The sequence below is a fragment of the Ylistrum balloti genome, unplaced genomic scaffold, assembly GCF_031769215.1.
Source record: "Ylistrum balloti isolate Yb309-2 unplaced genomic scaffold, AGI_CSIRO_Ybal_v1 Utg370252, whole genome shotgun sequence".
NCBI lineage: Eukaryota > Metazoa > Mollusca > Bivalvia > Pectinida > Pectinidae > Ylistrum > Ylistrum balloti.
This window is the reverse complement of record NW_026782201.1, coordinates 166,575-181,111: the sequence shown is the minus strand read 5'-3', so window position 1 is coordinate 181,111 and position 14,537 is coordinate 166,575. Positions and strand designations below refer to the sequence as shown.

At 35.3% G+C, this 14,537-nt stretch overlaps 1 protein-coding gene across 1 annotated transcript; it reads left to right on the top strand.

The window, feature by feature from the left end:
- Positions 1–167: 167 nt before the first annotated feature.
- LOC132552509 (solute carrier family 28 member 3-like) lies at positions 168–12,992 on the top strand. The gene is made up of 11 exons (XM_060216692.1): positions 168–254; positions 2,354–3,377; positions 4,767–4,908; positions 5,055–5,249; positions 5,757–5,918; positions 6,480–6,605; positions 6,871–7,004; positions 8,048–8,216; positions 9,265–9,423; positions 9,780–9,960; positions 11,637–12,992. Exons 2-11 carry the CDS (start codon positions 2,902–2,904, stop codon positions 11,780–11,782), a joined length of 1,890 nt encoding a protein of 629 aa, XP_060072675.1. The 5' UTR covers positions 168–254; positions 2,354–2,901; the 3' UTR covers positions 11,783–12,992.
- The last annotated feature ends 1,545 nt before the right edge of the window (positions 12,993–14,537 follow it).

Here is a 14,537-nt window from a genome sequence, read left to right as displayed (position 1 = left end):
CTAATTGATAGATCCACCATTGTTCGTCACACACACACACACACACACGTATCACTGAATTGTTACTTCAAACACGCACGACCGGAAGTGTCGGTCACGTGTATGTTACATAGTCATGATCACATGGATTATAAACGCATGTGCGGTATTACAGCGTGTAAGATGACTTTAGAGGGAACGTGGAGACTAATTTACAGGGCTATTGTTTGTTTGTTATGAGACCAAGACTACAAGACACGAAGGAGACAGCACACGTACGTATACCGTATTTACACACATTCACTATACAAGTCAGCTAGTATACACGGTGGTCGATATCAACGGAAGCTTTACTATCTATAGATAGATTTCTTCCTTGTGCACATGTGCAAGGTATACACTACATAAACACAGAATGACGACATGGTTCACGGAGAATTATCAGACATTCGTGGAAGGTTTAGAGGGGTCAATCGGCGTACATGTGTATATTATAGGTATCGTTGGTTAACAACCGTAATTTGGGAACCATGTTAGATCTAATAATAACCTTTAATAGAGCGATTCGAAAGTTTACTTTCTCGTTGACAACAAGTACCTGGGGTAGACACATCCATCCGTAAAACATTACGTCAGCGACAAGCTTTTCGTCACACGTAGCTGGTTAGCTTAATCAATAGCAGACAAAACGACAGCGGTATGACTACAATTGATCAAATCCAAGTACTTAAGGTATCATATTGCACGTGACTGTTTATCATAGCTCTGTCTTAACAGCTAGATACGAAAGTATCTACTTCACGTGACTGACTAGCTGTAGTTATAGACCTAAAACTAAGTAGAACATCGTTTTATGTGGCTGGTTAGGTTATAGTTATAGACCTAAAACTAAATATAAATATCGCTTTATGTGGCTGGTTAGGTAACTTGCATGGTATGCAATTTGATACATCCTTTCTTTCTTTTTTGGAGCTTAACATCCTTGTTCTGGTTATACCGAGCCTAGGATATTTGATTTAAGATTTACGTAAGAAGCTTTAAAGGCTCGGTAACTAAATCTTTTGTTACGAATTTCAGAATCACTCAGCAAATACAGACGTATCCTCTTTATATATATTTTAGGAAACGGATTTTGAAGTAATTTCGGGTCGATATACTTCAATCTGTGGGAGCGTGACGTAAAAATATTAGGATAATCTGTGTTTTATGATGAAAGCTAGTTATAATTCATGGAGTTGGATGGCACTGTATAGTCATGGAACATATCAAAGTTGAAATATATTGTTATACTTACTGAATGCCAAGGCAGTAGTGTAATAAATCGTTATAAATGGCTCTAAATGCTGGTTACAATTTTATAACTAAAAGGCAGGAAAGTTATCGCTATATGTTTATTATATTAGTTTAGTACTGTACAACTAATTAACTAATTAACTAACTAACTAATTAATTAACTAACTAACTAATTACTAACTGACTTACTAACTAACTAATTACTAACTGACTTACTAACTAATTAATTACTAACTGACTTACTAACTAACTAATTACTAACTGACTTACTAACTAATTACTAACTGACTTACTAACTAACTAATTACTAACTGACTTACTAACTAACTAATTACTAACTGACTTACTAACTAACTAACTAGAGGTATGGTTATCAGAGATAGGGTGCTACATTCTCTCCGTCTCTTTCTTAATTGAGCGCGCCACCAAAACATCAGCAAATCGATAAGATGTTTGAATTTTATGATAAATACTTAAATTGTATGATCGACATGTCACTCTACAACAAGTTTTAACATCAACACCCACATAGAGGCAAAGAATAGTTAACCAACATCCCCATTCTTGAGTGAAACTTATCATCCTCGTTTAAACGAAATTGGTTTAAAATATCAATTGTTTAAACATACACTTTCCTCTAATCGTAGTTACAATGTGCAAGTCAACCACTATTCAATGAAAGACATGCATGTGTGCCATCAAGTGCTAGTCATAAATTCAGTTTGTATATTACCATGGTTTTTACTAAATAGTGTTTAAGGGTAAGTGTATTTTTTCAAATTAATTCGCATGTTCAAACCACAAAATGTGACATTTAAATATTTTGAATTACTTTTAAAGAGTAAAAACATGTTTACAGTCAAGCTTTGCTTGACATTTACACAGATTTATTATTAAAAAGTTAATTTTAAAATTTGAATCTAATTTTAGAACTAAAAAAAATACTTTTATTTCCATTTTGCCATATTTGACATGTCATAGAGAATTGTTATTACTGTGTTTAGAAGGTAAATAATTGTGACCGATACTACTACTTACATTAGATGACACTACATACGGAATTTTCCTGTTATCGTTACAGATATGGCTACCAGGTATAAACACACTTATGTATGGAGGATTATCGCTGGAAGAAGTTCATAGTTAATCTAGTGAATGGATGATAGATTCTATTCCAGGAATAAAGTGGTGCTCTCGGTCACTCTCCGTCAACTCTCGGTCACTCTAAACTCAGTGTGGCCTTTATCTCTTAGTCGTACCACGACTAGTAATTCTAGAAACCTTGTATACCTGATATCGCTGACTTATCAACAGATACGATTTAAAAGGAGGGAATCGTAAGTCCACTGCATGGTGAAGAAGGTATTGTTTAAATAGTGTTGTCATTGATGAAATATTGTGGCTGTAAAGTTTAGGCATCGTTTCGTGTCGATTCTATTATGGAGAGCGGTTTCCGTTTTTTAATATTCACAAGTCGAGAATGGACGCCACCTTAGGCTTTTTGAAGTTGAAAGTGCTTACAATTCCGATAAGATTGAGATTTCGTATGACTCCGAATCTGTTACGTTTGACGGAGGACGCCTTTCCTCTTTGTGTTTCCATTTTCAGTGACGTGTACATTACATCTTAATGGATGGCCACAAGAGATCACTGTCTCGTGATGGGTCCGAGGAACCCCTGGTGGCTGAACCCTTGGTGGCCGAACCCTTGACCAACGGAAAGCCTTTTGCTGTAGTGGACATGGACGTATTATCTTATGCCGAGAATTCTAAACGTAAACCAGCAGAAATAACTGACACGTTCGGACAACTTCTGGACTACTGTTCCGAGGCTGTGAATACGTGTAAATCAGCAGCACATCGCTGGTTAAACGACGCCATTTTCATTGCTCTTGTCGTTGCATATGTCATCTACATCGTCTTTGTCATCGTTTTTGACACCACGACCGCGTTCTGGGCATGCGTGGATGTGGCTATCGTCTTTCTGGTCGTTATACACAGGTTCTGGGGGATCTCAACTGTCCTTGGCTACATCACAACACCTCTTCTGAAAATTCGTAAACAATACTGTGTCATTAGTCCGAAACGACAGGTTTTTGCTGGAAGGTAAGTGTTTATGCTAAGTGGACAATTTTAGCAGTATATGAATTGTATTGTATGTATGTAACATTGAGTCTGCGTACTCCACGGGATACAGTTTTGTACGGGATACAGTTTTGTCGACAGAATGGATGGAATTAAGTTTAAACATACTAACGAGCGTTTTAGCGACCATGTAACAACAAAGCAGGCGTGAATAAGAAAAAAATACCTTGCTTCAAACATCGTGAAGGAAGTGTCGTAATTGGCATGTAACTGAAATGAAATTACACAAGCTACTGGGCTATATATGAACACGAGTAGCGCTGTATTCGATAGATACTCAATTCTATAGATAAAAACTTTATTCTACGATAATTTTGAGAAACAAATCTGAAACTAATCGCTATTGTTGGCTTAGAACGGGCTTCGGCTGCACAGTAGGAGGAAACCTAAAAAGATGTTCCTTGAGACCGATACAATCAAAAAGATAACCCTAAACCTTTAACGACCGATCATGGCATTCACCTTCTGTGACGTTGATGGATTGTTTACCTTTCAAATGTTGTTATTTACCTAGTGTATCTCCGAATGCCAACATTTTAAATATCCCCACAGAGTTATTTGTTTTTTGATAGTGATTACAGTCTTTTCCCTTAGAGTAGTGTTAGTTCCAATTGGTAAATTTACATGTAAAAACTTACCTGTTAGTACTTTCTTAAATTCAGAAATTTAATATTCAACTCCTCGGGACCTGGGAGTGGATGCAGCCCCAAATCGGAAAGTGAAGACTTGGCTTCACAATAATGCGGTTTACAGTCCGACTAATTGTACACGAGTTATTCGACCAATGAAAATCCACGGTTTACAATTAGACTAATTGTACACGAGCTATTCGACCAATGAAAATTCACGGTTTACAATTAGACTAATTGTACACGAGCTATTCGACCAATGAAAATTCACGGTTTACAATTAGACTAATTGTACACGAGCTATTCGACCAATGAAAATTCACGGTTTACAATTAGACTAATTGTACACGAGCTATTCGACCAATGAAAATTGTACGGTTAACAGTCAGACTAATTGTGTACGGGTTATTCGACCAATGGAAATTCTACGGTTTACAATTAGACTAATTGTACACGAGCTATTCGACCAATGAAAATTCACGGTTAACAGTCAGACTAATTGTGTTCGGGTTATTCGACCAATGAAAATTCTACGGTTTACAGTGTATTCTTAATTTGATACCCATAAGGTATATACATATATGATGTTATTTCCTCTTCACGGATAAACAAAAAAACATTGAGAATTATTTGGCCTCTGAAAATCGCAGGAAACCAAGAAAAACAGAGCTTGAGAAAACGCTGTGTATACAACATGATCATCAATTAGTTATAATTCCAGGTTTTTCACAGCCTTCCTGTTCGTGGCTCTAGTGGTGTACCTTATCGTGGATCTACATGACGAACCGGATAGACTTGTCCCCCTCGGAGGCCTCATTCTATTCTTGATCCTCATGTTCATCACATCTACTGCCCCATCAAAGGTAATATCACATCTGTTCAGAAGAATTATGTAAAGTCTAAAACACAATATAAATCACAGATTTACAACTGATGAAGATTTCGCTAAATTTTGTTACGAGTACACGTGTCTTATTCTCAAACTATGTATATCATTCATGAATTACAGGTAGAATGGCGGGCAGTACTATGGGGATTATTACTACAGTTTATAATGGGAATCATAATTCTGAGGTGGCAACCTGGTTACAAGGTGTGTAAACTAATGGGGGACGCCGTAGCCTACTTCCTCTCCTTTACCGACTACGGCTCCAAGTTCGTGTTCGGCGAAAAAACCTACACTATGCACGTCGTGGTCTTCAAGGTAAGTTCATTATATTTTGTAAACCACTTCAGTTCATGAGAGATAAAAGTACCTTCAGCTGTATTTGTTATGGTGTACTTTTAATAGTATTCTCTTACGTCAAGCGGAGCAGTACGGCAAACGTAATCTATGTTTCTGTACTTCTGACATAATGAGAAAGACACGTGATTGAAACACGTGAACAGACGTGACGCATGTGCTAAAATGAGCATTTGATCGAAAGTGGCACATGAGACGAATTCAACACGTGATCGGAAGTGACCCATTATCTAAAGTTTAAAAGTGCAAAAAGTATGCATGATATAAAGTATGCATGATATAAAGTAGCACGTGATTGGAAAAGACACGTGATCGAAATTAACAAGTGAACGGAAGTGACACATCTGCTGAAACAAAACGGGATCACAAGTGACACCTGAAACGTGATCAGAGTTTGCTCATGTTATATGCTAATCTACAATCTTTTGTTCGTCCTCTCAAAGTGTTCGACTGACTGTCTGTCAACAGATTCTACCTGTAGTGGTGTACTTCAGCGCCGTAGTGTCTATCCTGTATTACTTGGGAGTGATGCAGTTCATCATTAAGGGGCTGGCCAAGTTGTTCCAGTATACCATGAAGACCACAGCTGTTGAGTCCTTTGCTACTGCGGCTCATATCTTCATTGGACAGGTGAAAAGTTTTCTAGCAAGGTAAAAAAAACCCAGATACTAAGTAGGTGGGAACTGACTTTTATCAAGGAAAGAAAGACTCAGATAGGTAGGAACTGACCTTCATCAAGGAAAGAACGACCAAGATAGGTAGTAACTGACCTTCATCAAGGATAGAAAGACCCAGATAGGTAGTAACTGACCTTCATCAAGAAAAGGGCAAATGGACCAGACCGTCACTACGAAAGGATACGGCAGAAAGTAACCTACATGAATGACTGGAGAGACAGGAATTAATCTTCAGTCATTCATGTGCAAAAGATTTAGATAGATAGCAGTCGATCTTCGACTATGAAAATCCAAACGGGTCTGACAGGTGAAAATGATCTTTAAAGAAAGACCAAATAGTTGAGACAGGTAGAGTTGACCTTTAAAGAAAGACCAAAAGGACAAGACAGGTAGAGTTAACCTTTAACTTACACATGGGTTATATATAGGCACGAATTGTATTTCCATTGTAACAAGAGCAAACAAAACCCGACATAATATGGCGATAAAAATTCAAATAAAACCACTTTTGTAGGTGGTGTCTACCGTTGCCTTGAAGCCGTTTCTGCGTGATCTCACGTTATCCGAGCTTAACGCCGTGATGACGTCAGGATTTGCTACAGTGGCTGGAACAGTCATCGCTGCCTACATCGAATTCGGGGTTCGTAATACGGGACTGGAGACTGAAATCATGGTGTTGATCAGATAAAAAAATCATTGTCACCACTGATTGTATAAATGTTTCAATGCTTTCTATCATCATAACATTAAATAGATCAGTAGACACAATGCCGTGTTAACGTTTTGTACAACAACGTTGGTGAAGTTTCAATTATGTAAGCATTAGCTCTGTAAATATCCATGGCATAAGATAAACACACAGCTATATAATATAAATAAATACAATGTGGTTTGTCAAAATACAGGTTCCCGCTGAGCACGTGATCACTGCGTCATTTATGTCGGCCCCGGCTGCACTAGCAGTGAGTAAACTCAACTGGCCGGAAACGGAAGTACCACGCGGGAAGGGAAAGGATGTCTACGCCAATCTCAACGTCGGGTAGGTCTCGCATTTTTCCATCACAAGACAATTCCATTATCGAAATATCATTGCCGCATATTTGTGACATGTGTATTTTTGCTGTACTCGAGAGTAACTTATCGGCTGTATTTTCGCACGTGTACTAATTTTATTGAATGACTTTCTGATGTACTCATATATTACATTTTGAAATATAAAAATATGTTTAATAAATTGGTGTTTTTTTGTTGTAACGAACGCATTTATTTACGAATATTCATAAAATTACATTTATATCCGGTGTAGTTTAGAAATTATATTTCCGCGCGAAGCAAGTATATTGGCGTACACTATCAGGCAAAATTCATCATAACATTAACATGATGGTAACAAATAAAAAACTGCCTCAGGATGAATAGAATACATAATCAGTGTCTTAAAACATAAGTTTTAATTAGCTTAAACAAATTTTATTTGCACCAAACATTTAATATGGAATTTGGCACAAGTTATCAAACTTACATTAGGTACTTACAATAATGAAACAAGAGACAGAGAGAGAGAGAGGGGGGAATGGAGGGAGAAAGAGAGAGAGAGGGAGGAAGGGAGAGAGAGGGAGGAAAGGAGAGAGAAAGAGAGGGAAAGGGAGAGAGGTAGGGAGGAAGGGAGAGAGAAAGAGGTGGAAAGGGAGAGAGAGGGAGTGAGGGAGGAAGGGAAAGAGAGAGAGAGGGAGGAAGGGAGAGAAAGTGAGGGAAAGGGAGAGAGAGGGAGGGAGGAAAGGAGAGAGAGAGAGGGGGGGGGGAGGGAGGAAGGGAGAGAGATAAAGAGATGATGATTTTGTAATTTGAGAAGATGAGAAGTATAGGAACTTTTTATAACGGCTTTGGCCCACTGAAAACGGCACTTTGTCTTGACGGAATAAACTAGAAAAAATAAGATATTGTGTTCTGGAGATTTCATAGAAACCACTAAGAACTGAATAATTAATTAATCATGCTCATAATTTCTGGTTCAAGCATGTAGACTTAATATGTAAAGAGGAAATTTAAATAAGTTGTGTATTTCCGGATGTTTCTCAATAGGAATGAGCACAATATTATGGAAGCAGCTTCAGCCGGGGCTTTGACGGCCATCAAACTAATCTCCTATGTTACCGTCAATCTCATTGCCTTCATTTCACTCCTCGCCTTCGTTGACTATTTCTTGTCCTTCATGGGGTCACGTGTTGGTCATCCAGAGGTCACGTTCCAGGTAAATATTTTGGATAATATGAATACTGTGAACAGGTCTATTGTCTGCTGTATAGGGATGTGATAGTTTGTTAGAGGACAGCGACACAATGCTTTTTCAGCATGTTTCAACAATTACGGTGTACATGTATATATAAGTAAGTTATCAGGCTTGTCACATTTTATCACATAACTACCCTGGTGTCAGCTATGACATCTTTGGTTATTACACCTGAACTGACTTGGCGGTGATTGGCTGAAGCTTCCTATGGTTTAGAAATCAATAGATATCGCCAGTATAGATTATTTTTCTAATAAGTTTTCACGAATGATTGCAAAACGTATGCATGTTGTGTGATGAACAGAATCTTACATTCGTTTCCATTTGATTGGAAATTTATGAAACTCGTCACGATTTATTTTCATTTTACCTCGTAAAAGGCTTGATAAAATTTTAAAAAAATTATATGAATGGAAATTTCATAGCATCTGATGAGTCTTTTAACAAATTTTGAAACTGAATACATAGTACGGAAGAACATACTTGTTAGTATGAAGTGCTAAAAGGTAATTTTAAGTTGCCATAAACCTTTTTCCCTTTTTGTTTTTGTTTTTTGATACTAGCATTACATATACTCGTCATAATCTTAATAGGGACCAAACGATTAATCTTGGCATGGTTTGGGATCGAGTATCGTAGAACTAATAAACCTAAATATAAATGAATGTTGTGTTATCCTTGAGCCAGAGGGACAGTGCGCTTAAAGGAGAATCTTTTACATTTGTTTCTTTTGACCGCACTTCGTTTAAAATGTCTTGCATCTGCTTTACGTATCTTTAACATTGGACATTAAACCTTTGTTTTACCGTGTATAAGATTCAGTGATAGCCACTCGACCTCGGACGTATGTACTGAACTCGTAGTGTTCGCGTGTCCATCTTCCGACATTTTCTCAAACATATTCCAGAAGTTGGATTATATATTTTCTTCCAATATTCCTTCTCAACAATGATTGTTTTTGACTTTGTCAGTGTGTCTAACTTTTACTTTATTTTGACAATCGTTACAGTTTCTCTGTTCGTACATATTCATGCCGTTGGCTTTAGTGATGGGAGTTCGATGGGAGGACTGCGGTAAGGTAGCCGAGCTCATTGGCAAGAAAATATTTATCAACGAGTTCCTGTCCTTCGCCGACCTCGGCAAGATGATCAAGAACGATGAAATCAACGTAAGTTTTGGACATGAAAGATGTGCTTCATCTTTTTGACTAAATTGTGAAGAAAATTTGCCCAGTAGTGGATAATTCGATTTGAACGATTAATCTTGTGTGTCACGTTTTCTTGTTGATAGAATTATATTTTATATTTGCGTAGCAATGCCGTTATATAAACTAACCGACAAGACGTGTAGTATATAGTGCTATAAATGACATTCAGTGCGTGACCTTTATAACGCCATTATAATTTCGTATAGAAAGCTATGAAGTACCTATGTCATTCATGGTCGAAACAAATGACAGTTTTACATGCAAACGAGTTGAGCTGAATTTGATTTCCAGAGCCTTCTATTTTTTTCTCTTTAAAGGAACGTTCAGTCGTGATAGCTACTTACATATTGTGCGGGTTTGGTAGTATAGCCGCCATGGGCATCAATTTGGGCGCATTTACTGCTGCAGATCCTAGCAGACGACAGGACTATGCTAAGGGCATGCTCAGAGCCATGATTGGCGGGAACGTCGCCTGTTTCATGACTGCATGTGTGGCAGGTGAGATGTTCACATATTGTAGATGGTTTTCATTCAATGTGTTTTTTTCGTATACATTTAGTAAAATGTGTTCGTTCTGAATAGTTACATGTAAGAAGTATGAAACTTTTACTTTATACATCATCTATTTAAAGATGTATTGTACATTTTACATCAATTTATAGATGTATTGTATATTTTACATCTATTAAAAGATGTATTGTACATTTTACATCTATTTACAGGTGTATTGTACATTTTACATCTATTTACAGGTGTATTGTACTTTTTACATTGTCTATTTACAGGTGTATTGTACATTTTACATCTATTTACAGGTGTATTGTACATTTTACATCTATTTACAGGTGTATTGTACATTTTTCATCTATTTACAGGTGTATCGTACATATTACATCTATTTACATGAGTATTGTACATTTTTCATTGTCTATTTACAGGCGTATTGTACATTTTACATCTATTTACAGGCGTATTGTACATTTTACATCTATTTACAGGTGTATTGTACATTTTACATCTATTTACAGGTGTATTGTACATTTTACATCTATTTACAGGTGTATTGTACTTTTTACATTGTCTATTTACAGGTGTATTGTACATTTTACATCTATTTACAGGTGTATTGTACATTTTACATTGTCTATTTTCAGGTGTATTGTACATTTTACATCTATTTACAGGTGTATTGTACATTTTACATCTATTTACAGGTGTATTGTACATTTTACATCTATTTACAGGTGTATTGTACTTTTTACATTGTCTATTTACAGGTGTATTGTACATTACATTGTCTATTTACAGGTGTATTGTACTTTTTACATATTTACAGTATTTTACATCTACATTTTTACAGGTGTATTGTACATTTTACATCTATTTACAGGTGTATTGTACATTTTACATCTATTTACAGGTGTATTGTACATTTTACATCTATTTACAGGTGTATTGTACATTTTACATCTATTTACAGGTGTATTGTACATTTTACATCTATTTTCAGGTGTATTGTACATTTTACATTTTACATTGTCTATTTACAGGTGTATTGTACATTTTACATTTTACATTTTACATATTTACAGGTGTATTGTACATTTTACATCTATTTACAGGTGTATTGTACATTTTACATCTATTTACAGGTGTATTGTACATTTTACTATTTACATTTTACATTGGGTGTATTGTACATTTACATCTATTTACATGAGTATTGTACATTTTACATTGTCTATTTACAGGTGTATTGTACATATCTATTTACATTGTACATTTTACAGGTACATCATATTTACAGTACATTTTACATCTATTTACAGGTGTATTGTACATTTTACATTGTCTATTTACAGGTGTATTGTACATTTTACATCTATTTACAGGTGTATTGTACTTTTTACATTGTCTATTTACAGGTGTATTGTACATTTTACATCTATTTACAGGTGTATTGTACATTTTACATCTATTTACAGGTGTATTGTACATATTACATCTATTTACATGAGTATTGTACATTTTACATTGTCTATTTACAGGTGTATTGTACATTTTACATCTATTTACAGGTGTATTGTACATTTTACATTGTCTATTTACAGGTGTATTGTACATTTTACATCTATTTTCAGGTGTATTGTACATTTTTCATTGTCTATTTACAGGTGTTTTATACCAAGGAAGCCTTATACAGAACATGGTGGCATTAAACACAACAATCATCAATACTACCTCACTGAATTCTACCTCATTAGTTAATGACATGTTCAACTATTCATCCGTTTTCAACACTTCAATTGATCCTGGTTAAGGTGGAGCTATGTTGATGTCTTCGTCTGGTTGTTTATGGAACCTTCCCACCAAACACTATCAGCATTACAGAAAAGTGTGGAAGATTTTTGTATGTGATAAAGCAATGTTTATAATAAGTTTTTCTAATTTACCTATACATAATTTATAGGTAAAACCTTTTTAAAGCATTTTAAAAATTTCGTTGTTGATGGCATGTTACATCATATTTTGTAGAATATATAATCATATGTAAAACCACGGAGTAAGACAGATATACAATGTATCCTTGTTCATGGTAAATCCAGACTCTGGAGAAGGAAATTTGGACGTTGTGGTATATACTTGGCTTTCCGACCCACCTGTATCATAGTTACTGGCCAAAGTGATACCGGGTCTAGGGATTGTAGCTTCAAATTGTATAGTCACAAATACAATGTGACCAGATTCTGTTTAATGTGAATCAAGTCCAAATATACGGTCAAACAGCTTTAAGTAATTACAGATTCCTAAAATGAATCACTATTCACCCACTGATCCTTTCTGGGAAAGAATCACGGGTTGCTATTTATAGTTCACCCGACACATCTTTACTTATATATTTAAAACAGCATTTTTTGTTATATTTTATTTGTTGTAACCCTGGTGAGGATTTTGGGATTTTTTTAACGACTTCGATTATTGCTAAAGGTTTACGTTTATATTGTAAATGTTTCACGTAATTCTATAAACAGTATATTATTGTATCTCATTTGTAACAGTTTAAACAGAGTGCCTTTAATGTAAGTTTAGTAATTAATTAATTGAATGTAAAAGGAGTGTATTTTAAGTGTCAAAATGATGTTGTTTTATCTGTAAAAGTGCAAAATGTTATCAGGTAGAGTTGAACCTCATCATGAACTGGGCGGGACCATGGGAACAGTTTGAAATAACCAAGTATTCGATTAAAGCCAGTTTGAAAGCTTTGTGTAAGGTCAGGTAGAGACCAACAAAACGCTTCAAATTAAACAGAGTTTTGAGTTATACGAGTCTGTATATTGTGAAACAGAATCCTGTGAGAGAGAAGATAAAAGTCTGGTGTGAATAGAATGCAATAGATTTGTATAGACAATCAATTATCTTGGTGCCTTATGAGTTGTGTAAGGATGTCACGGATCTATTTAAAGCTGGAGAGAATTGTTAACTATAAGACTTGTAACGTTTTGTCAAATCAATAAAATATTTATTTTTAACAGTGTTAGTCTTATTTAGTTTCAAACTAAGATAGGGGACCTACCAGTCATTTTAACCAGTAACAGTGGTGGCCTGTGTCCATCGATCTGTACAACTTACAGTATCTTCCATATCTGAGAACTGCATCTGATGAGTGAAAATAACCTCAATGATACAGGTGAGGTATTTGTTGTGATCACATTATTTAACCTTTACATTCAAAATTCTGCTACGTTACCAAATGAAAAAACAAAAATTGTTTTGTGGCCTTCCAATTAACATAAACATAAAACACGTCACAACGCAGAATTTTTAGACGTTTATTTCTGTAATGTGACCTATTACAGGATTACATCTTTACTCAGCAATACGTTATTGCCATAGTAACAAAAACAATATCAATACACCTTCAGTGATTCTTTTAAATGCAGAGAACTAAAATTTTTACCAGTCGGATCTTTAAACTCCCTTTTTCCCTCAGATTTTATATAAAGTAAAATGCAGTTGGCAATAAAATTAAAACTTAAGATAAAAACTAAAATCATAATTAAAAATGTACCTCAATCAAACTAAAACCAAACTTCAGGTAAATATTTCATTTTTAAATGATGGAAGTATAAAAATATTTTTGTAAAATACAAAAAAATGTCACTTGATAAACAATGGTCCAATACCTTACTGTATTTGTTCATGTGGTAACAAATCAATTAACTATGCTGTTTTAAATTTTGTAAAATCTGAATAAAAGAATAAGGTATCAGATCGCAAGAGAAAACAGTTCTAATAAACAGTGACCAGTTACACATATTTATATGTGAAAAACAAGAACGTAACGGTGTTCCATAAATAAGTCACAACAAAATTACTTCCCTCTTTCACTCTTTTCACTACTTGTTAATAGATACTGGATTGAGTACTTGTGCGTAAAACATTCCACAAAGTTTACTTCCCCTTACACTTCTTGCACTAAGGGCGTTTTCGCGTAAGCAGTTGAAACGGTTGGACGAATTGAACTTACAAGAAAAACGTCAGGTACAGATTGGACCAAGACTAGACTGCAGAATATTGGCATATGCAGATTGAGGAGTCCTGTCCAAAACATACTTCCTGAATATCATTTCGTTTCAGAATTTCAGCAGAAAAAGTATGGTTAATGCAGTCACATATTTTCAGGAGCATTATAAATGGAGTGAAGTGGATGGTATCTTAATTTTAGTGAATAGTTTTATGCCTGACAGGATACTCAGAAAACTGCGCTTTTTAAATTTTACATACATTAATATATGTATATCAGTTCCAACATCCAGTACATGTGTGTTCTTCTAAAGTGGAAGAATTCCAGATCACCTGAATCACTTAAACCATGTTACCCCAAAGCTAATTCTAAATTGATATCCTATGAAGTATTTGTACTTAAAACATTTTACAAAGTTACTTCCCCTTATCCTATGTAATGAACTGTTAACAGATATTTTATAAAGTACTTGTACATAAAACATGTAATATGTAGAAGTACCTTCATACAAAGATAAGCTTAGTGTTAGAATCTCCATGAACATTCTTAA

Excerpts from the sequence above, each read along its gene's own strand:
- LOC132552509 (XM_060216692.1), top strand. The coding sequence starts at position 2,902 with ATGGATGGCCACAAGAGATCACTGTCTCGTGATGGGTCCGAGGAACCC. Across the intron at positions 9,424-9,779 it reads TCAAGAACGATGAAATCAAC|GAACGTTCAGTCGTGATAGC; the intron begins GTAAGTTTTGGA and ends TTCTCTTTAAAG. Across the intron at positions 9,961-11,636 it reads CATGACTGCATGTGTGGCAG|GTGTTTTATACCAAGGAAGC; the intron begins GTGAGATGTTCA and ends GTCTATTTACAG.